Source organism: Chlamydomonas reinhardtii, chromosome 16 (assembly GCF_000002595.2).
Source record: "Chlamydomonas reinhardtii strain CC-503 cw92 mt+ chromosome 16, whole genome shotgun sequence".
Taxonomy (NCBI): Eukaryota; Viridiplantae; Chlorophyta; class Chlorophyceae; order Chlamydomonadales; family Chlamydomonadaceae; genus Chlamydomonas; species Chlamydomonas reinhardtii.
In genome coordinates, this window is record NC_057019.1 from 2,274,222 (window position 1) to 2,295,000 (window position 20,779).

General features: G+C 68.5%; 2 protein-coding genes across 2 annotated transcripts; one reads left to right on the plus strand and one right to left on the minus strand.

The window, feature by feature from the left end:
• Window position 1: 1 nt before the first annotated feature.
• Window positions 2–15,757, minus strand: CHLRE_16g659050v5 (uncharacterized protein). The gene is made up of 26 exons (XM_043070952.1): window positions 15,426–15,757; window positions 14,722–15,237; window positions 13,810–14,551; window positions 13,402–13,652; window positions 12,659–13,189; window positions 12,021–12,330; window positions 11,536–11,713; window positions 10,960–11,257; window positions 10,537–10,669; window positions 10,168–10,301; window positions 9,780–9,920; window positions 9,394–9,552; window positions 9,179–9,253; window positions 8,633–8,896; window positions 8,047–8,388; window positions 7,575–7,886; window positions 6,960–7,344; window positions 6,551–6,688; window positions 6,209–6,321; window positions 5,744–5,881; window positions 5,035–5,472; window positions 4,510–4,646; window positions 3,709–4,184; window positions 1,873–3,398; window positions 1,362–1,673; window positions 2–1,183 (listed from the first exon to the last, which is right to left on the minus strand). Exons 2-26 carry the CDS (start codon window positions 15,229–15,231, stop codon window positions 686–688), a joined length of 8,541 nt encoding a protein of 2,846 aa, XP_042915594.1. The 5' UTR covers window positions 15,232–15,237; window positions 15,426–15,757; the 3' UTR covers window positions 2–685.
• A 340-nt stretch (window positions 15,758–16,097) lies between these two features.
• On the plus strand, window positions 16,098–20,739 carry CHLRE_16g659100v5 (uncharacterized protein). The gene is made up of 9 exons (XM_043070953.1): window positions 16,098–16,647; window positions 16,848–17,087; window positions 17,440–17,582; window positions 17,956–18,127; window positions 18,561–18,621; window positions 18,881–19,005; window positions 19,253–19,395; window positions 19,711–19,774; window positions 20,068–20,739. The coding sequence occupies exons 1-9, from the start codon at window positions 16,510–16,512 to the stop codon at window positions 20,464–20,466; spliced, it is 1,485 nt and encodes a 494-aa protein (XP_042915595.1). The 5' UTR covers window positions 16,098–16,509; the 3' UTR covers window positions 20,467–20,739.
• The last annotated feature ends 40 nt before the right edge of the window (window positions 20,740–20,779 follow it).

Here is a 20,779-nt window from a genome sequence, read left to right on the forward strand (position 1 = left end):
CTCTTGTGTCCCTATCATCACCCACACTCGGCTTCTGCGCAATGCGGCCGCCATCAGGCCTGCGCCCAGACGCACGCCGCACGCCCAGACTACGGCTGGAGCACAGGGCGGCCGCGCGGCGTGTGAGAGGAAGATGCCTGGACCCATCGGCCGCCCGGGTCAATCCAGCCGCCTCTAGACTTACATACACACGCACGCATGTACGCACAAATGACAAACTTTTCCTCCCGGCAACATATGTACCCTGCCCTAGCCGCGGCATGTACTACAGCAAAGATTGTAGCCCTCTAGTCCCAATGCTCTATCGCCACCTGTGCACATGCATGCACCACACTCAATGCTGCTCTTGCTCACGCCAACGCGCGCAGCTTCTGATAGCTCGCAAATAGCAACGCACCTCTCCTGCCGCTCCAGTCATCACTCCTTGCCTCCCTCTTATCAATCTTCAGCCTTCACAACCCAGAGCATCCATGCCATCACACAGTCGCGCTCATAAGTCGCCACCCCTACATACATACACAACGCAAATATGTGTATATATAGTCTTCCGCGTCGTGATCTCTTGCTTTCAATAATCATCGCTGTCAGCCAGGCTCTTGCTCACTCCAGCGCGCGGCTCCCGTCCTTCCACACCACACCACACCACACCACACAGCTGCTGCCCCAGCACAGCCAGGCACAGCTCTCAGGACTCCGCCGCCGCCCCGCCACGCAGCGCGGCCGCCGCCTCCTGCAGCACCTCCAGCAGCCGCTCCGGCGCCTCCACGTGTACCGCGTGCCCCGCGCCCTCCACCCGCACCAGCGCGTGCCCCAGCTGCCCCAACTGCTCGTGCACACCCATCACCCGCCCCGAGCCGCCCTGACCCCCAACACCCGCCGCACCCGCGGCGCCCGCCATCCCGCCAGCACCCGCCGTGCCCGGGTTCGCCCAGAACGCAAGCGACTGCACCGCAGGCTGTGCGGCTGCGGCGGTGGCCGCCGCTGCCGCTACCTCGGCTTGCGTGGTGGCGGCGGCGGTGGCGGGCGCCGCCAGCGCCTCGGCCGCGGCGGCGGCGGCGGTCCGGCGGCACACCAGTCGCGCCAGGGTGTGTGTGTTGATGTCCACAAACTTGGCGTCCAGGTCTCCCACCACCAGCACCACTGGCGGGCCGGCCCAGGGGTCCAGGCGGTCCCACAGCGGCACCTGCGAGACAGGGGGTCGGTTTGGCGGTTGGCGGCAGTGGTGGGGGTGTTGGAAAGGAGGCGGGCGGTGGCCGTGGGTGACAGCGTTGGGAAAGCGCACGCGCATTCCATAATGTAGGCGCAGTACTGCCTTAGACAACAAGACGCGAGAAGCAAAGTTCTAAGCCCACACAGCTCACCATGCGGCCTGTGCTCATGCCGCTCAGCGCCGCCGCCGCCTGCACCGCAGCCGACTGCGTCAGCTGCTCCACCTCCGCCTTCTTCCCCTCCTCCTCCGGCGCCGCCGCTGCCGCCGCGTGTCCACCTGCGTCCTCCGCCGCGGCGGCCGCGGTGCGGCGCGCCAGCATGCGCGGGAAGGCGGGGTGGCGTCGCAGTGGCGCCCACAGCGGCTGCTGGTACCAGCGCGACACGAAGGCCGCCAGGCCGGCACGGCACAGCCCCGCAGCCAGGCGGTCGTCGTTGGCGGCGCGCGCCGCCGCCTGCGCCGCGTCCTGTGGCAGGCGCGTGGTTCGGTGCATAAAGTAAGGACAGGGAAAGAGCAGGGCGGCAATGTGTGAGCCTCCAGCAGCCAAGCGCGCGAGCAGGCAGATGCAGTTCTGGCTGACTAGCTAGCTCATGGCTTGTCTGGAAGAAGCCCCCAAAGCCCGTCAACCCGGACGCCTGGCATGAACACACGCGCGGGTGCTTCACCTTGATGCCGGGTGTTCCGGACACCAGCACTACACCCGACCAGGCGGGCTGCTGGGAGGCGCCGCCTGACGCCTCCCTGCCGCCTGTCCCGCTCGACGCCGGCATCGCCTCTGCCGCCGTAGTACCTCTGCCCGCATCCGCCGCCGCCTGTAGCGCCACCCGCGCGCCCAGGCTGTAGCCCACCAGCACCGCGCCCTGCAGACCCAGCGCCGCCGCCGCCGCAGACACACACGCCGCCGCGCCGGCGATGGTGTGCGCCTCCGTCACTGGCAGCCCCGCCGGCCCTGCGCCCACGAACCCACCACCCTCTGCAGCCGCGGGGCCGTCCAAGGGCCGCGTGCCGCCGTGGCCGGGCAGGTCAAGGGCCACGCAGCGGTGCCCCGCCGCCGCCAGCGCGCGCATGAGCGGCGCCCAGTCGCGGCCGCTGCCCAGGAACCCGTGGAGGAACACGAACGGCTGCGGCGGCGCCGCCACCGCCTGGGCCGCCTGGGAACCGGGCTGTGCGGAATCTGAACCTGGCGACCCCTCTGCTGAGGTGGAGGCTGAGGTGGAGACGGAGGGTGCGGGTGTGGGTGCGGGTGAGGGTGCGGGGAGGACCTCGTAGCCATGGATGCGGAATCGGAGCAACTGCTGTTCAGAGGCGGAGGAGGATGCAGGTGGTGAGCCGGAGGCTGACGGAATGGCCACCTCAAGGCTCAGCTCGCGCTCCGTTGTGCAGCCCAGCCCCGCCGCCTGTGACCAGAGCCCGCCGTCGCAGTTGCTGCTGCACTCGAGTGCGGCCGCCGCGCACGGCCGCGTGAAAGCCTCCGGCCGCAACGCCGCGCCGCTGGCCGCCACCTGCAACAGCTCGTCCGCATGCCGCACCGTGCCGCATACGGATTGCAGCGGCACAAAGTCGCCGGCTGCGGCAGAGCTGCTGCTGCTGCTGCTGCTGCTAATGCCGTTGCCGGTGCCGTTGCCGTTGCTGCTGCTGCTGTTGCTACTGCCGAGGGGCAGCATGTGCGGCTGTAGCTGTAGCGGCTGCGCGCACACGTCCGCAGCGAACCAGTCCAGCGTGCCCAACCCGTGGTGCACGCCCCCCGCCGCCGCTCCACCGCTGCTACTGCCGGCCGTGCGGTCCACCGCTGCCGCCAGCTGTAGCAGGTGCGAAACGCCCACGCTGCTCTCAAAGGCCGAGCTCACCACCACGCTCACGCCGCGCCGCGCCGCCCACCGCGCCACCTCTAACGCCGCCTCCATTCCGCCCACCACACTCGGCTTCACAACTACAGCCGCCAGCCCCGCGGCGCGGTCCGCCGGTAGCCCGTGCGCGCTGTAGCATCCCTGCCCCGCCCCCGCGGCTGTAGTACCGGATCCCGCCGCGTAGCCCGAGGCCGAGCCGTAGCCCAGGGACCCGTTGTTGCCGCCGCGCAGGGCGCCGCCACTGGTGCTGCTACTGCCGCTGCTGCTGCCGGCGTCGGAGCCGGTGCAGGGCGGTGGCAGCAGCAGCCCCTCATCCAACGACTCGTCCGCCGCCACAGGCACGCCTGCGAGAGCGCATGAGCAAGCACGTAAGAACATGGGCACATTACCGCACACAACGTTTGGGGCGAACAAAGTGCACCCATGCAGCTCAACGCCACCATGCCTCCCACACAGCCCCACACAGCCCCACACAGCCCATTTCCCCAAACCCCCAACAGTGCTGCCACCCCGGTCCGTCCCCCTCCCACCTAATCCACCAGGGCCCCTCCCTCCCCTTCCTCCTGTGCCTGTGCCCCGCTCATTGTCGTTTGATTTGGGCTGGTGCATACAACCCCCCCCCACACACACAGGCACACACGCGCCCCCACCCACCCGTGGCCCGGTAGAAGGCCGCCATGTCCCGCGGGTCGGCCGTGGGCTCCTCCACGTACTCCAGCCCCACGCCCGCCGCCGCCGCCGCCGCCCCGAACGCCGCCGCCGCCTCCAGCCCCGCCCAGCCGCGGTTGGCGTCCGCGCGCAGCCCCACGTGCGGCCCCACCGCCGCCCGCACCGCCGCCAGCACCGCGGCATCGGCGGCGGGGTCGGGCCGCCGAGCCACCTTCACCTTGATGGCGGTGTAGCCGGAGGCCACCAGGGCGGCGGCGGCCGCCGCCGCCGCCGCGGCGTCGGCGGCCACGTCGGCTGTGACGGGCGGCGACAGCAGGCCATTGATGCGCACCAGTTGCGGCGGCGGGGTCGCAGCGGAACTTGAGGAGGAGGAGGTTGAGGGAGGCGGTGCGAGTAGGTCGGTGACGGAGGTGTGGAGCGAGGCCGCCAGCGCTGACAGCAGCGCGCTCTCCAGGCCGAACCTGAGGAGTGAGGGCGGCAGCAGCGTTGCAGCAGCAGCGGCGGGAAGTGGACAGTGCGAGGAGGCGGGCCCATGGGAGACTTGTTGCATTGCACTCCGGTCCTTGTGAGGTGCTCCCGCGAGCCCCCCAACCGCCTGATTGCACCCAACCATCAACAGCATCCCCGCACTAGCTCCTCCGCAGCATGACCCATCACCGCAGCAGTCCCCCACACCCCACACGCCCCACACGCCGCACACCCCCACGCCCCACAACCCCACAACCCCACACGCCCCACACCCACACCTCCACGCCCCAAACGCCCCCACACCCCACACGCCCGCACCTGACGGACGGCGCCAGCCAGCCTCCCTCCATGCGCAGCCCCACCTCCCGCTGCAGCCAGTCGCCCAGCCGCCCGCCGCACAGCGACAGGGCGGCGGGCACACACACGCCCTGCAGCAGGCAGCTCAGCGCAGCCACCTGGGGGCGGCGGGCGGGAGAGGGAGGGAGGGAGGGGCGGCGGGTGAGAGAGGGAGGTATAGGTAGGGGGGCGGGAGGGAGGGAGGTAGGGAGGGGCACCAGAAAGAGTGGAGTGAGGCGGCGGGATGAGGCGAGCAGGGCAGGAGGTTAAGGGAAACATAGGGGGTCGGCAGTGAGCAGGTAGGGATGCCGGCACAGCTCAGACATCGATCGGTGAGGCCGGCGGCGAGAATGGAAGGCGCGTGAGTGCGGCGAGCAGTCAGGCGTGTGCAGCCGGTGCGGTCTAGCACACCGGCACCAAACCACCACCCCATCCCACCCCCGGTTCGGTCTACTTTGGGCTGGTATCTACACCCCACCCCACCCCCCACGCCACACCCCCACGCACCTGCACCTCCGCCTGCTGCAGGGTCTCGCGGTGCAGCCCCGGCAGCGGCGCCACCTCGCCCACACCCGCCCCCGCCAGCCGCCCGTCAGGCCACGTCAGCTGCAGCCGCAGCAGCAGCCCCTCGCGGCGGCCCAGCCCACCGCCCGCGCCGCTGCCGCTGCTACTGCCGCCGCCTCCGGCAGTGGCAGTGGCGGCCGGGGCCGCGGCGGCGGCGGCGGTGGTGTTGGTGAGCGGCTTGGCCAGGGGTAGGCTGTAGCGCTGCCAGTGCAGGGTGGCGGCGCGGAAGGTGGGCGCGCAGGGGCAGCCGCCGGGCGGCGGCGCCAGCAGCAACAGGGAGGAGCTGGCGGCGGCGGCGGCGGCAGCGGGTGCTGGCGGCGGCGGCGGCTGGGTCATGCGGGCCAGGGCGTGGACGTGCTGAGCCGCGCGCAGCGCCGCAGCCTGCAGCAGGGTGTGTCAAAGTGATTGTTGCGTGCGTGATTGTATCAGTCCGCCAGCCAAGTCACCTGGAAATTGTGTGTGGACCCAAACAACTCGCCACCAGGCAGCAAGAAGCCGACACGTGCCCCCGACCGTCATCGTCACGCACACAAGCTCGCTCCCGCTCCCGCTCTGCCCGCTCCCGCCTTGGCCCCACCCTGCTCCCGCCCTGCTCCCGCCCTGCTCCTGCCCCCCACCCCGCTCCCGCCACCGCCATTGCCCGCGCGCGCACCTGTATGACCCTGTGCAGGTCCACGTTTGTGGTGCGGTCCGTGACCACCTCCACCACACTGTGCCGGTTCAGGCCCCAGGCAGCCGCCAGCGCCGGGCCCAGGCCGCCGGGGGTGGTGACACGCTGGTGTGGGATGCCCTGGAGCGGGTATGGCGGGTAGGGCGCGTCGGAGAGGGAAGGAAACGCGGCAGCCAGGGAGGGTGCGCGTATGCGTGCGTGTTCATATGTGGTGCATGTAGGGATGAATGAGGCGAATATGTGTAAGGGCACGTGGGGCGGCGTGGAAGGTATGGTATGGGAGCGTTTGTGCGCCCTTCTGCAGCCGTCCCCAGCCACCTCTACCCCAGCCGCCTCCCCCCCAAGCCACCTCCGCCCCAGCCGCCTCCCCCCCCTCCCCCTCTCCTCAGCCTCCGCCCCCTCCCTCAGCCTCCGCCCCACCCCCCCTCCTCCCCTCAGCTCCCGCACCTGCGCCCTGCACATGGCCTCCAGGTCCACGTTCTGCGGCGTGGCCCACAGCGGCGTGAACTCGTCCTCGGGCACGGAGGCGGCGATGGGCAGGAAGGAGAAGATGCCGCCGCCTGAGGGAGGCAGCGGGGCAGGGTGTGCGAATAAGCAAAGTGTGTGGGCGTGTGGATGCGTGTGGAGGTTGGCAAGCAATTGACGCAACTCTTTCCCTCATCGCTCGTGCACACACTCCAATCGAGGGATCCACCGTACCCGCGCACGCTGCCGCACACCCCACCCCCTGCTTTTCCTACCACCTTTCCAAACCCCCGCTGCCGCCCCCCCTTCCCCGCCCGCACTCACCGCTGTTGTTGACCAGCACCACGGTGAGCGGCGGCCGCAGCTCGCCGCCTCGCAGCAGGTTGAGTCCGTTGATGTCGTGCAGGAAGGACAGGTCGCCCACCAGCAGGGTGGCGGGGCGGGACAGGCCCTCCGCAAAGCCTGGGGGGCAGGAGCAGCGGGCGGGCGGGTGGTGGGCGGTGGGCGGGAGGGAGGGGGTGGGGTGTGTGTGGGAGGTGTGTACGAGACAGTACATGCAAGAGGGTGCGCTACTAATAACGTCGTACGGCACATGATCCGTCGCGGTGCGAGCTGTCGGCAGCTGTCAGCAGTGCGTTGCAGGGGCGGGTCTTATCAGCCGTTCGCTGCTGTCAAGGCGTGGTGCGGCCGGCCTGTTCCCCACAGGCCACAGGACCGAGAGGCCAGTGCTCACCGGCCGCAGTCGACAGCACGCCGTCAATGCCGCTGGCGCCGCGGTTGGCAGCCACCGGCACCCCCACCAGCGCAGCCGCGCCCGTGCCCGCAGCCGGCGCCGCAGCCGGCGCCGCGCCGCCAGCCCTCGCGCCTCCGCCGCCTCCTCCGCCCGGCGCCACCGAGCCCGGCGCCGCCGCCGCTGCCGCGGCAGCGGCGCCTGCTACAGCCCCCGCTGCGCCGCCTGCTGCTACAGCCGGCGGCGCGGGCGGCGCGTACATGTCCATGTCCCGAATGGGCATGGAGTTGCCGATGAACAGGCCGTGTCCGGGCGGCAGGCGGCGGGCCAAGCTGCGCGCGATGAAGGGCTCGCTGATCTCCTCAAGTGCGGCCAGAGCCGCGTCAATCTGTGTGAGCGGTGTGTACGGCGTGTTCAAACGCTACATCGCACACGTGCAGGCGGCCTGGTGTGGGCGTGGCAGCGAGACACGACACCCGGGTGCCGCTGTCGCTGCTCCGTCCGTGTAGTTGGTCACCCAGCCATACCCCCATACGGCCATACCCCATCTCCCGCACCATCTCCCGCACACACCCACCCCACCCAACCCCACCTCCCGCACACCCACGCCCCGCGCACCTCGTGCGACACCACCTCGTCCATCTGCAGCAGCATGCGCCCGTACTCGCTCAGCCGCCACCGCCCACCAGCAGCAGCCCCGGCAGTAGCAGCAGCCCCAGCAGCCCCGGCAGTAGCAGCCGCAGCCGCCGCCGCCGCCGCCACAGGCGCCACCACTGCGTCCCTGAAGGCCGCCAGGTCCATGACCGCCCGGTGTGAGACCAGGTGGGAGGGGTCGTGCCGCAGCGTGTGCGGCGCCACGTACAGCCACGGCGCGGCGGCGGCGGCGGCGGCGGAGGAGGAGCCGTCGTCTGGCGCCATGGCAGCCCAATCCTGTGGGTTTTGCGTGGGGTTGTGCACACGTGTGTTTTAAAAAACGAGAAGAAAGCCCGCCCAGACGACGCCGGAGTTACTCACACCGTCACCCCATCACCCCGTCCCCGTCCCCCCGTCCCCCCGGTCCCGGTCCCCCGCTGCCCCCCCAGCTGCCCACCATGAACTGTCCCAGCCTCTTGGAGGTGAGGTGCGGCCCCAGCTGCAGCACGCAGTCGGGCCGCAGCGCCGCCCACCAGGCCCGGTCGCCCAGCAACAAGTGGTCCATGTGGGCCACCAGCGGCACCGGGCCCTCGTACAGCGAGCAGGGGGGAGAGGAGGAAGAGGAGGAGCAGGGGGAGGAGGAGGAGGAGGAGGGGGAGGAGGAGGAGGGGGAGGAGGAGGAGGGGGAGGAGGAGGAGGGGAAGGAGGGGGAGGAGGGGGAGGTGGGGTAGGGGGGTGCGCCCACACGCAGCCCGGACAGCACGTCCGCCACCACCGGCCAGCCCAGCGCGGCGCAGATCTGCAGCGGCGGTGATAAGGCGAGGAGTGAGGCATAGTGCAGCAGGCAGCATGCGAGCTGCGCCCCACACGCCACCGTGCGCGCCGCCGTGCCCTGGCCCGGATCAATTATTTCACCCCGGTGTCCCTTCCTGGCCCCCTGTTAGACCGCACTGCAACCGTCCCCGCCACCCCTCCATATCTCCACACATACGCACGCAAGTGCATATTGCGTTTCCAATCCACGCCTTGGGCCACACACTCGCCTGCCGCGCCGCCACTATCTCCCGCGGGTCCAGCAGCTCCCCCACCACCACTAGGCCGCGCCGGGCGGCCGCCAGCAGCGACCGCAGGCCCGCCACGTCGCAGCCGCCGCCGCCGCCGCCGCCCGGCCCCGCCGCCGCCGCGCCCAGCAGCGGCTGCTGCGTCTGCTGCGCCTGCTGCTGAGAGGCCAGGAGCGGCATGATGGCGCCGGCCGCAGCGGGCAGCGCGCCGGCTGATATGTGCGCCGTGAAGGGCTGCTGGGAGGCCTGCGGTTGGATGTTACAATCGTCTTCAAGTGAAGGCGCAGCCCGGAACAGTGGTACAGCAGGCGTGTGGTTACCGATGGGGGGGCAGGGGTTGGTGGCGGCCGTCTGCACCGGATGCCGCGGCGTCGGGACTTGCTGGCAGGCGTGGCGGACAGGATCTGGCAGCAGCCACCCCCTGCGGTCCTGCAGCCGAGCTCCCTGGCTTCCCACTTCCACTTCTGTTTGCTTGGGGTGGCTCGCACACACGCACACACGTACACACGCACAAGCACGCGCGCTCACCTGCCAGGCCGCCAGCCCCTGCAGGAAGGGGCCGGGCTGCCAGGGGGCCGCCACCGGCGCCAGCGGCTCCCGGAACTGCAGAGGGAGGGGGGGCCGGAACAGGCGGAGAAGGCAGGTAAGGCTCAGACCGCCGCTGGGTTAGTGGATGGGCGGGCTCGGGCATTAAAACCCCCCTTCATACTCCGCAACACCCCTCCTCCTCCCCAGCTCCGCACCTGCAGGTTGACGTGCACGGGCCCAGGCGGCGCGGAGGCCACGCAGGCGCGCACGGCGGTGGAGGCGGCGGTGAGCACCGTGCGGCCGAAGCCGGGCACGTCCGCCACAGGCGGCGGCAGGTCGAAGAACCAGCGCGTGAAGCCGCCGAAGATCTTGGTCTGCGCGGTGGCACGTCATCAGGCGGGGGATTGGATTTACTATGTAAGCGGGCTCGTATGATTGAGTAGGGATGGGCGCCATGCCGCAAGGGCGTTTGCGAGAGCAGGGCGGGGATTTGGGGCACAGCACCACACGCACAGCACAAAAGCACAAAAGCACACAAGCGCCACAGCACCGCATGCCCAGCACGCACACACTTGCGAGCTAGCCTACGCCCCGCGCCCACCTGGTCGATGGTCTGGTTGGCGGCTGTGTCCCTGAGCTCGGCGGGCCGGTCCGCGGTGAGCAGCAGCAGCGGCACGCCGCTCAGGCTGGCCTCCACCACCGCCGGCAGCAGGTTGGCCACGGCGGTGCCGCTGCTGGTCACCTGGCGGAACACAAGGGCGCCGGCGGGGTGGTGGTGGTGGTGGTCGCGGGTCGCAACAGTTGGAGCGGTGGGAGACAAAGGACAGCGGGCTGCACAGGGGGATCTGGGGGAGGGGTAGCCGTGCATGGGGGTTGCACGCGCGCTGGAGGTCGCACACGCAAGGAGCGCCAAGGCACGGCCCCCAAGACACAACACAACGCCACACTGAGCCACCACAACACCACACCGCCGCCGCGCCTCCACCCACCACCGCCGCGGGCCGGCCGCACGCCCGGCCGTAGCCCAGCGCCCAGAAGCCCAGTGAGCGCTCGTCAATGCACACGTTGAGGCGCGCGCGCGGGTGGCTGGCGATGGCGTGAGTCAGCGGCGAGGAGCGGGAGCCTGCGCGTGCGGCCATGGGCAAGGCGGGGTGAGAGCGCGCCGGTAGCATGGCATTGAGCCGTCTTGCAATGCCCACTCCTCGGCATGCTTGCTTCTGACGCTCGCAGACGCCAGCCACAACAACGGGAGGCGGGCTAGGGAGAGGAGGGGCGTGGCCGGCGTGGTGCCAAAACGACTGTGCAGTATGCCAAACATGCCCTTCCCCCACAACCACAAAGTTGTTAAAAGCACCCACCCGGCGCCACTGCGAACATGTTGACGCCCAGGCGGCACAGCTCCTCCACCAGCAGCCCCGCCCACGCCACGTTCACGTTGGGCGCGGCGGCGGGCAGCGGCGCCGGCAGCAGCGCCTGGCTCAGAGGCCGGATCTGCGGCGTGTGTGTGTGTGCGTGTGTGTGTGTGTGTGTGTGTGGGAAGGGGGAGGGTGTATGTTGGCGGGCGTGTCGATTGCAGTGCCGCGAGCGGGCACCGGTGTTTCCGGACTCTGGACCCCAGCATACATCCATCTCTTGTCTGCCTGTGTGCCCCCCCCGACTTCATCCTTGTGATGTCCTCATTCTATTGCACGCACTCCAATCTGCATGGACACCCGGCCCCCACGCCCCGCCCCCGCGCCGCGCCCCGCCCGCCCCGCCACCTCCCCCCTCGTCCCCCACACCTTGAGGTCCAGCTCCTGCCACTCGGCTGTGGGGTCGCTGCCGCGCACCACCCCCACGCCCGCGTACACGTGCACACGGCTCGCCAGCTGCGCCTGCGGCTGCTGCCGCACCGCCTTCACCTCCGCCTCCGCCTTCGCCGCCTCTGCCGCCACCGCCTCCGCCTCCGCCTCCACCGCCCCCTCCGGCACCACCAGGCCGGAGCGGATGGCCACCACGAACTCGGCCCCCGCGCCCGAGATCCAGCCGAAGGGGCCGGCGTACCAGCCGCGGTCAAACGCCTCCAGCTCCTCCAGGTAGCTGCGGGCGCGGGCGTGCGGGCGTGCAGGCGTGCATATGTTGAAAATAGTATAAGAAGAAAGGGCTAAAGAGGTACTGCTTGAGATTTTACGCACTCGGTGGTTTATGCATGGCCGCTGCCCAGTCTGCTGACACTTGCTGAGCTCACCTCCGTGGCCAACCTCACTTACCCGGCCCCAGCCCCTCCCGGCCCTTCCTCTTGCCCCCCTCCCGGCCCCCCTCCGGCCCCTCCTCCGGCCATCCTCCCGCCCCCCCCCCGGCCCAGGCCCGCTGCTCACCCCAGCGCCGCCTCGCGCGGCCGGCCGCACACGGCGGGTGTGGGGTGCAGCGCCGCCAGCAGGTGCGCGTCGTTGCGGCCGCGCCGCAGCCGCGCCGCCACGCGGCCAAACAGGTGCTGCACGGCGCCCTGCTTCAACACCGACTTACGGATTTCAATGGCAACATCCTCACAGGGGCCTGCGGGGTGCAAGGGGCCGTGCGGTGCGCGGCATACGGTACAGGTATCAGGCCGTGGGTTGGTGCCGTGCCGTGCGCCTGCGTCGTGCGCTGCGCCTTGGCATGTGGGTGCCTTCCGCATGGGCTCCCGCCCTTGCCACGCCCGTCCCCTGAGAACCCTCACACCCCCTCAGCCCTCTCCTTCCCCGTGCCGCTCTGTTGCCAAAGCATAGGCCACGCTCTCCACCTCGGTCTATTGCACTGGGTCCAGTTTCCTTTAGGCTCGCATCTGCAACCCCTCCCCCCCTTTGCTCCACCCCTCCCTCACCCGCCAGCTGTGCCGCGATCCAGTCGCGCACGGTGCAGAACTCGGCATGGTCCTTGGCGCTGCGCAGCAGGTCCAGGCTCAGCCAGAAGTCCGCCTCCACGTCGCCACCGCGGCCGCGGGGCCGGGTGCCCGCCACCGCCTCGCTGGCCACGAAGCGGCCGGTGCGGGCGTACAGGCGCTCCGGGGTGCAGGCCAGGAAGGCGGCGCCGGGGCCGGGCGTGCTGGTACTGGTGGCGGTGGTGGTGGTCTGGCCGCCGTCGCCGGGTGCGAAGTAGAGCTGGTAGGCGCGCGGGTCCCGCTCTTGCAGGCTCTACGGCAGCGTAAGGGGGAATTTGAGGCATGCCGGGTTTGAGTTGGTAGGCAGGCAGCTTCAGCTGCCTCCGTAGAGCTGGCCGTACACACCGCAACGTACGGTATGCTTCCGGGCCGGATGCGGTGGCACCGGTTGCATTGGCCGTTCAAAGCACGTTCGCTGTCTGAACCACGCAGTGCCTCGGCCCCAGCGCCGCGCTCAACTGCGTTACGTCCCAGCACGATGCTCCCTCCCATCCCGTTGCCCGTTCCTTCAACCCCTCCTCCTTCTTCTCCCGCCTCCTCCCCTTCTTCCGCTCCCCACCCCCCAAACTCCCCACACGCACCTGCAGCACGTGCAGTGGGTCCAGCCGCCCCTCCAGCCGCGTGGTGGTGCGCCGAGCCAACACCACCTTGCTCAGAGCCTCAGACTCCGCCCCAGCCTCCGCGCCGACCACAGCACCCGCGCCGCCGCCGCCCCTGCCAGCTTCCACGCCCGCCGCGGCCGCCACGCCCACGCCCGCAGCATGTGCGCCCGACGGCTGCGCCGCCGCCGCGCCGCCCCCCGCCGCCGCGCCCTCCGCCAGCTGCGTCATGGACACGGCCTTGCCGTCGATCAGGTCGCGAAGCGCGTCAAGCCCCACGTCCGACATGGACGCCAGCGGGCCACCGGATCCAGATCCATCACCGGATCCATCGCCGGATCCGGATCTGGATCCGGATCCGGACGCCGCCTCCGCCGCGGTGCGCACTGTGAGGGCCTCCAGCAGGCCGTCCAGCCCCTGCTGGCCGTGCGTGAGGTACTCCTGCCGCGCCACCCCCGGGTCCAGCAGCGACGCCACCGCCGCCGCGGCCGGGGCGCCCGTGTCGTGCCGCTCCTGCGGGCGCGCGTACGCGTGCGCGTATGTTTTTTTGTGTGTACGTTGTGCGTGTGTGTGTGTGTGTGTATATATATGTACGTTGTGTGTGTGTGTGTGTGTGTGTGTGTGTGTGTGTGCGTTTGCGTGTGCGTGTGCGTGCTGGTGCCGGTGCGGCCCCTTCCCACCGCCCCACCCCCCACCGCCCCGCCGCCCCACTGCCATGCCCCCACCTGCAGTCCGCCCAGCAGTGCGGCCATGTTGCTGTCCCACTCGGCCCGGGAGGGGCTGTGCACCGCCTCAGGCCCGCCCGGCCCCGCGACGCCGCCAGCACCACCAGCACCAGCACCAGCACCACCAGCGCCGCCGCGGCTGACGCGCAGGCCGTAGGCGGAGGCGGGGGCCGCGGGCGCCATGTGCCGCAGGGCCGCCTCCACCCGCGCCGCCGCAGCGGCCAGGTCCGAGCAGCCCACGAAGCCGCCGCCTGCACACCAGCCCGGACACACACATCAGCCAGCGCACAAGCGCATGGGACACGCCGCCTCATCTCCGCCTCACACCACAGCCATCGGTTGCAGCTACCGGCATCCTCGTGCCCCCATCCCCTTGCAATCGCATCCTGAGACACCCGTGCCGCGCACCTGCACCCGCGGCCGCCGCCTCCCGCGCCGCCGCCGCCGCCGCCGCCGCCGCGGGGTCCCAGGCCAGCGTGGCGGCCAGCAGGCAGCAGTCCTCCGCCTCCGTCAGCTCCAGCAGCGGCAGCACGAAGCAGTGCGAGCCGAAGGCCGCCCACTCCGGGCTGGGCGGCCGCGCCGGGTCGAAGCGCACACCGCCCAGGATGCGCACACGCGGCTGGTCCGCGGACAGGAAGCGCTGCAGCGCCGCCACCACCCGGCTGTCGAAATTGCTGCCCCGGCTACTGCCGTTGCTGCTACTGCCGTTGCCGTTGATGCTGCTACTGCCATGGCCGGCCCGGGCGTTGGTGTTGGTGCCGGAGCCGGAGCCGCCGCCGGGGCCCCACCACCGCCACGCCGCGCCTGCGCCCGCCAGCGCACTCCAGCCGCGAGTGGCAGCCTCCGCCGCGGCGGCGCCCGGCGTGTCAGGCGCGGAGGAGCGGCGACCGCTGAAGTACAAGAACGGCCCACCCGCCGCCGGGCTGCTGCTGCTGTTGCTACTGCCGCCGTCGCCCGCGGCCACTGCCACCGCCTCCGCCTGGTGCTGCTGCTGCTGCTGCTGCTGGCCCTGCAGCCAGCGCAGGGCGGTGGTGGCGGTGCGCGGCAGCGGCACCTCCAGCCTCAGGACGCCCGACGGCAGAGCGGCGTGCTCGGCGGCGGCGGCGGGCAGGCGCCCCAGCAGCTCCGCCGCGCCGTCGGAGAGGGTGGCCTGCGGGGAGCAAGGAGGGAAGTGGAGCGCGCGCGAGCAGGCGACTCGACGTCAGTGGGCTGTTGGGGAGAGAGTTTGCGTGGCGGGGGCCGATGTGTACCATCCCGTCAAGCCCAGTGCAGCGGCCCCTAATTCAAGGGCTTTGACATTGGGCTGAAGCCCAAGCGCACCTGCGGCGCCAGCGAAATGGTCTTGCACACCGCCACCGGCAGCAGTAGCATGTTGGGGCCGCCGCTGCTGGGGCCTGTGCCCAGCGCCCCCGGCCCCGATGCTGGCGCCTGCTGCAGCTGCTGCTGCTGCAACTGGGTCAGCTGCTGCGAGGAGGCGTCGGCGGTCGCGTCGGCACTTTCGCCCCGTGCCGTCACCGTCGAGGCCTCCTGAGGGGCGCCTGTGCTGGTGTCCGAGTGGGGGCCGGTGACTGCCGCTGCGGTGGCCAGTACCTTGGGCCGACGGGCGGATGCCCGCAGCCACGACCCTGCATCGCCTGGGTGGCCCAGGCCTACAGCTGCTCGCGAGGTGGATGCAGCGGCCGCCGAGCGCCGCGCCGCGCCCCCGCAGGCGGCAGGGGGGGCCGGTCGCTGCTTCACAGGCGCTGCCGCTGCTGAGGTAGCCCCAACACCCGGCACGGAGCCGGCAGACTGTGGGGCCATTGTGTGGCCTGCCCCTGCCAGTGGCATCATACTTGTCTGCAAGTGGATTAGGGTTAAGTCGGGAAACGGCAACGCGCTCAAAGCTGACGGCGACTTGTGGGCAAATTCTCGCACAGTCCGGGGTAAGTATCTTTTCTCTCCGCGAGCATGTGCTATTAACGGGCATGCCAATTGGATTATAGTAATCCACAATAGAAAACGGACTCGACTCGCAAACTACTTGCCTGAGTTTGAGGCGCTACGCCGGGCACGCAAGTCACCGAGGCGCCATAAGTTTGGCCTTCTAAATGCGCTTACAGTATAGAATCAAGCGATGAAAGCCACGAATTGTCACTGTGCAGCGCGTAAATCGCGCATAATCGGCTCAATACCTTCTGTTCTTTCAAACTAGCTTACGCGCTAGATCTTCTTTGCGAGATGCGTATATAGGGGTAGGTGTATACATTGAAAGATCTTGGCGGGCGGCTTTGGCTATGTAACACATGCGTGCTTGCATCTGAATTGCGACCTGTGCACCTCGCCATCACTGACTGATTCGTGACAATGATATGTAAACTACGTAAAAGCGGCATGTGTAATATAAGTCGAGTGTACAACCTGTCACCTGTGCCGCTGCACAGGAGTCAGGGTCGTGGGCTACTGCTGCTACTCTTTGGTGCTGGGTTTGAACGCATACTCAAAAGGTGTCATGGGTTGCCTCGTAGCCATGCGTATCGTGCACGAGCGCAACTGACTTATTCGATGCACTGGGGTTGATGGTGGCAGAACGGCGTGGCACGCCACGTTGCGGGCCCCAGGGCTGGCCGCCTCCCCACGCCTCCCCCACCCTTCACAACCCTTCACCGGTGGGCACAATACGCCCCCAGTCTCGATAGCCCTCGTCTGAACTAGGAAGACGATGCGTAGACTAAAGTGAACCACAGTAGCTCAACCTGGCTCACCTCGTTCCCGCGCAATTGCGCAATTTTAAGTCCACGGGCTGATTCAGTTCAGTCTTGCCAATCCCGGACTGCCTTAACTGATTGAACACGCAATAGCACATTCTGCGGGTCTTGAAATCCACTATGTTGACAGAGAACTTATGCTGTAGCTGAAGTCAGTCTGTGCGGTCGACGGTGCCGTCTGGGCATGCCCTTATATGGGACAATCATCAGACAGTGCTAGTTGACAGAAGGCTGCCTTTTACTTGCAATTAAGAAAGCTCCAGTAAACACATTGGGCAGAAAGTTTGGAGGGGATGGCAACCTGTCGGAGCCTTATCGCTGCATAAATACATTCAGTCACCAAGTAACCTTGAGAGGCAGCGGTATGCGCGGGAGACCGCGCTCTGTTGCTCGCGCCAGCTTGCTCCTTCTCCTGGCGCTCGGGCTGTTGCTCGTGCCAGGGCCCCCAACCGGCGCCCGCCTAGCGCGCGCTGAGCCAAGGAAGCGGCGGGGAAATGGCCAGGTACGTTCAGCAAGGTGTTTGCAATTGGTCATGCTCCATTTGAGCACTTGGCCAACAGCGCGTGCCAGGAGGGGAGGAGGCAGGAGGTTGGCGTGGCCCTGCCCACTCTTCCTCACACCACGTTCTCGCCACCCAACCCCCTCTACCCAAGCACACGCCGTCATTGCCCCCGCTACCCTAACACTTTATCGTCACCACAGGGAGCTGTGATACGGGGCGGCTGGGACGGCATCAGCGATGCCCTGGGGGCGGGCAAGGGCCCGGCAGACGGCTCGGACGCAGACTATGATGACCAGGACGGCGGCGCCGGCGCCGGCGCAGATGACGCACAGGCGGGGGCGGGGCAAGGGGCGCGGAGAGACCAGCAGCAGCAGCAGCAGCAGAAGGGTGCAGCAGGTTCAGGGGGCGTGAACTTCCTCCACCACACGGCACACCACTCGGTAAGTGCATGGCGGGTATTGTGTGTGTGGCTGAGGGGTATGGTTATTCGGAGCCGGTCCCAAACAACCGAGCTCCAGAACCCGAAACGGGGATGATTATAGCACCCACATTCAAAACGACAGCATGTGAAGGCTACATCCACTTCTGGGCTCATCGGCCCCTCAAGGGCACAACGGAGGCAATGTCTGGGTGACTGGCACATGGCGCGGTGACAGCGCCATCCATAAGCCCCAAGCCCGCGGGCTCAGAGTGTGGCGCAGACACGCACGCACCGCCACCTGCCTCCATTACCGGCCTGCCTGCCTGCCCTCCCGCGCTGCCCGCCGCGCGCTCTTATCGGCGCAAACGCAGGGCGGTCCGGAGCGCTGTGTGGTGGTGCTGGGCACGGGCCGCAGCGGCAGCACCAGCCTGGTGGATGCGCTGAACCAGATGCCGCATTTCTTCGTGCGCATGGAGCAGGAGGGAGCCTACTGGTACCTCTACCTGGCTTGGAGGTGGGCGCGGAGGACCTGAGGGTGGAAGGGAGGGGTAGCCGTTTACGGAGAATGGAGTGATGGAATCGCCAGGGCGCAGGGAGCGGAGCGGAGGGGAGGGCGAGGAGGATTATGGCTGGGTAGACGGGTAGTGGGGCATGGAGTAGCCTGGATGCGGGTGAGGTCATTACAGTGGAGCATTGCGGGTCGCGCATGGAGAGATGGGCGGTTGCAGTCGGGGGGCGGTAGCTGGGCGTAAGCCACCAAACCCCACCGTCTTCAGACGTGCGCCTGTGCTCCGCCCGCCCAACCTCGCCCCCTCCCGCCCCACACCACCCCTGCACCGCCTCACACCACCCCTACACCGCCTCCTCACATGCCCGCACGCCGCCAGGCTTCTGGGGATGGCGTACAGCCACAGCAAGGACTTCGCCAGCTCGGTACGGCGCGTGGAGGGCAGCGCGGGCCCGACGGCGGCGGCGCACCTGAGCTACCGCGCCGCCAAGGGCATCTACGACAACTTCGCGGTGCGGAAGAAGATCCCCTGGTTCAACGACCTTCACCCGGTGAGGCGCAGGCGGCAGCGGGCTGATGCGGCCGGGGGGGGGGTTTGAGGCAGCAGGCAGCAGGGGATGGGGGCTGGGGTGGGAGCTGGGATGGGGCGGAGGGAGTGCGGAGGAGGGGTTAGGGGGTAGGGATGGGGGTGGGCAATGGTGGGACCTTGGGTTTGGAGGCTTGGGGATGAGGAGCGAGGCAGATGTGTGCAGAGCGGGGCTGGGGGTGTCACGGACCTGTGGACAGGACGGACTAGGGGTCCGCACCCGTATGGCTCTGGCGGCCCCTGGCAGCTTGGCGTTGGTCGGTTGTCCGCTGCCGCGCTGCGTCAACCGCTGCTGCGTTTTGCCGGACCCCTTGTCTCGTCTTGCTCGTGGACTGACTGACAAGTGACAACCCAGCCCCCTACCCCACCCGGGTGCGCCCCCTTCCCCTGCCCTCCAGGTGCGCATGCGCGAGGCCGTCCGGGCCTTCTACACCATCACCTACGGCTACCACGGGCCAGGTGGGCGCTGGAAGGGTTGGCTGCCGGGTCCGACTCGCGGACACCCGGCTCCCTCCCAACCCTCCTTTCGTGTGTGTGGTTTTCCTGTGGGGGCCCAGCATACGGTAGTGCGCGCGGGATGCGGACATGCAACAGGCCCACGCCCGCGCAACCGGCAACACGCCAGACCGCAGACACACACGGAGCCATGCACACACGTGCACACAGGCCGCACGCGTGTATACTCACATGCCCGCCTGCTGCACATGCGCGCGGGCAGGCATTGTGAGCGGCTTCAAGGAGGTGCGGTTCGTGCGCGGCCGTGCCTTCAGCTCCGACAGTTCCACCTACAAGGACTTTGAGGACTTCATTGCCTTCCTGCGCCTGCTGTGCGCCGACATGAAGGTGAGGCGGGTGGGGGCAGGGGAGGGAGAGGGGAGGAGGGATAGGGACGGGGCTTGACGAGGTGAGGTGCAGGGCGGGGGTCAAGCGCAGCCCCTGTCCACCACGCTGCCACCACCGCATGCTCCCCGTCCTCCTTCTCTCCTCCGCCTCCGCTTCTACCACCGTCTTTACCACCTCCACCACCTCCTCCGCCTCCGCCTCCGCCTCCACCTCTGCCGCCTCCGCCGCCGCCCCCCGCTGCCTGCAGGTCCTCCTCAACAGCCGCGCCAGCGCCTCGCTGGAGGACAACTACAAGCTGGAGTCCATGCTCAGCCGCAATGGCGTGCTCAAGACCACCAGCAATGAGACATTCCTCAATGACCTAACTACCACACACCAGTGGTTCGACAGGTGGGGGGGAGGGCATGGGGGCCGTGCGGGTCGTGTGTGTTGTGGGCGTACGGAGGGAACCGGAAAGGCGTGTACGTGTGTGTGCCTGAAGGGGCGGGGGCGGGAGTGAGCAGACTGGTGAAAGAAACTTATGTCGACACACACACGTAACGCATCGCATCGCATACACAGTCCTGCGTGTCCTTCCTTGTGCTCTCTAACACACACACACACACACACACACACACACACACACACACACACACACACACACACACAAGTACACACACACTCTCTCTCTCTCTCTCTCTCTCACATCTACACACACGTGCGCAGGTACGCTGAGGAGCACCCCGACCACGCGTTCCGGGTCATCATGGAGGACATGTTCAACCCGGAGGTGTGTGCGTGTGGGAAGGGGCGGGGGTAGGAGGCGGAGGAAGGAGAGGAGGGGGAGCGCGGGCTGGGGAAGGGATATTCCGGGGCGAGAGAGTGTAGGCCGGAGCGTGTTATCTTTCTTGGTTAAGGAAGAGAGGACACAGCTAAGCAGGTGACGCAGAATGGGAACCTCTGGGCAGCGGCTGCTGCTCGTTTCGGCTGTCACCTGACTCGCTGATCCCTGCCTACGTACGTCCCACCCGCTCCCGACCCCGCCAACCCCACCGCCTCGCCGCCATCCCCGCGCCACCCCAGCGCAACCGCACGCTGGTCCGCGACATGCTGACCTTTCTGGGCGAGTCGCCAGACACGTTTCGGGACGTGATCTTCAACCGCATGCCGACTTGGTCCGAGCCGGAGAGCGCAGACGGCAGCGGCAGTAGCAGTCGCGGCAGCAGCAGTGGCAGTAGCAGCGGCAGTGGCAGTGGCAGTAGTAGTAAGTCGTCGAAGCCCAAGAAGCCAAAGTACAGGGAGCCGTGGCAGCTGAGGCGGGCGGAGCGGCGGCGGGTGGAGCGGCGGCGGCGGCTGTTGGAGCTGACCCGCTGGGCGGCGGCGATGGTGGATGACGAGGAGCAGGAGGACTGGGAGGAGGAGGAGGAGTTTCAGGAGGACCTTGGGTTCGGGGAAGGAGTTGGCGGCGTGTATAACCTGTAGCGCGGTGGGAAGGCGAGCGGGCGAGCGTGTATAGAGTGTGGGGGCGTGGCTTGGGTGTCTACAGGCCTGGCCGAGCCAACTTGGGCTGTGTTTTTAATTTGTGCACGCGGTATGATATTGCGAGGTTTCTTTGACAAAAGGTAGTTTAGCTGGCGTGGGTGCAACATGAGCCGAAACCGTCAGCCGGAATGCCGGGACACCAAACAGCGATGCGAGACCCCGTTCTCTTCTATACTAGGTTCATGCTTGTTACTGCAATCCATTGAACCATTGCACTCGACCGAAGGAGCACTCGCAGCCGTCGCAGAAATGG

Coding starts and splice junctions, on each gene's coding strand:
- CHLRE_16g659100v5 (XM_043070953.1), top strand. CDS start 16,510: ATGCGCGGGAGACCGCGCTCTGTTGCTCGCGCCAGCTTGCTCCTTCTC. Junction 16,648..16,847: donor AGCGGCGGGGAAATGGCCAG/GTACGTTCAGCA, acceptor TCGTCACCACAG/GGAGCTGTGATACGGGGCGG. Junction 17,088..17,439: donor ACCACACGGCACACCACTCG/GTAAGTGCATGG, acceptor GCGCAAACGCAG/GGCGGTCCGGAGCGCTGTGT.
- CHLRE_16g659050v5 (XM_043070952.1), bottom strand. CDS start 15,231: ATGATGCCACTGGCAGGGGCAGGCCACACAATGGCCCCACAGTCTGCC. Junction 13,190..13,401: donor CACTGCTGGGCGGACTGCAG/GTGGGGGCATGG, acceptor GCGCGCCCGCAG/GAGCGGCACGACACGGGCGC. Junction 10,302..10,536: donor CATGTTCGCAGTGGCGCCGG/GTGGGTGCTTTT, acceptor CCGCACGCGCAG/GCTCCCGCTCCTCGCCGCTG.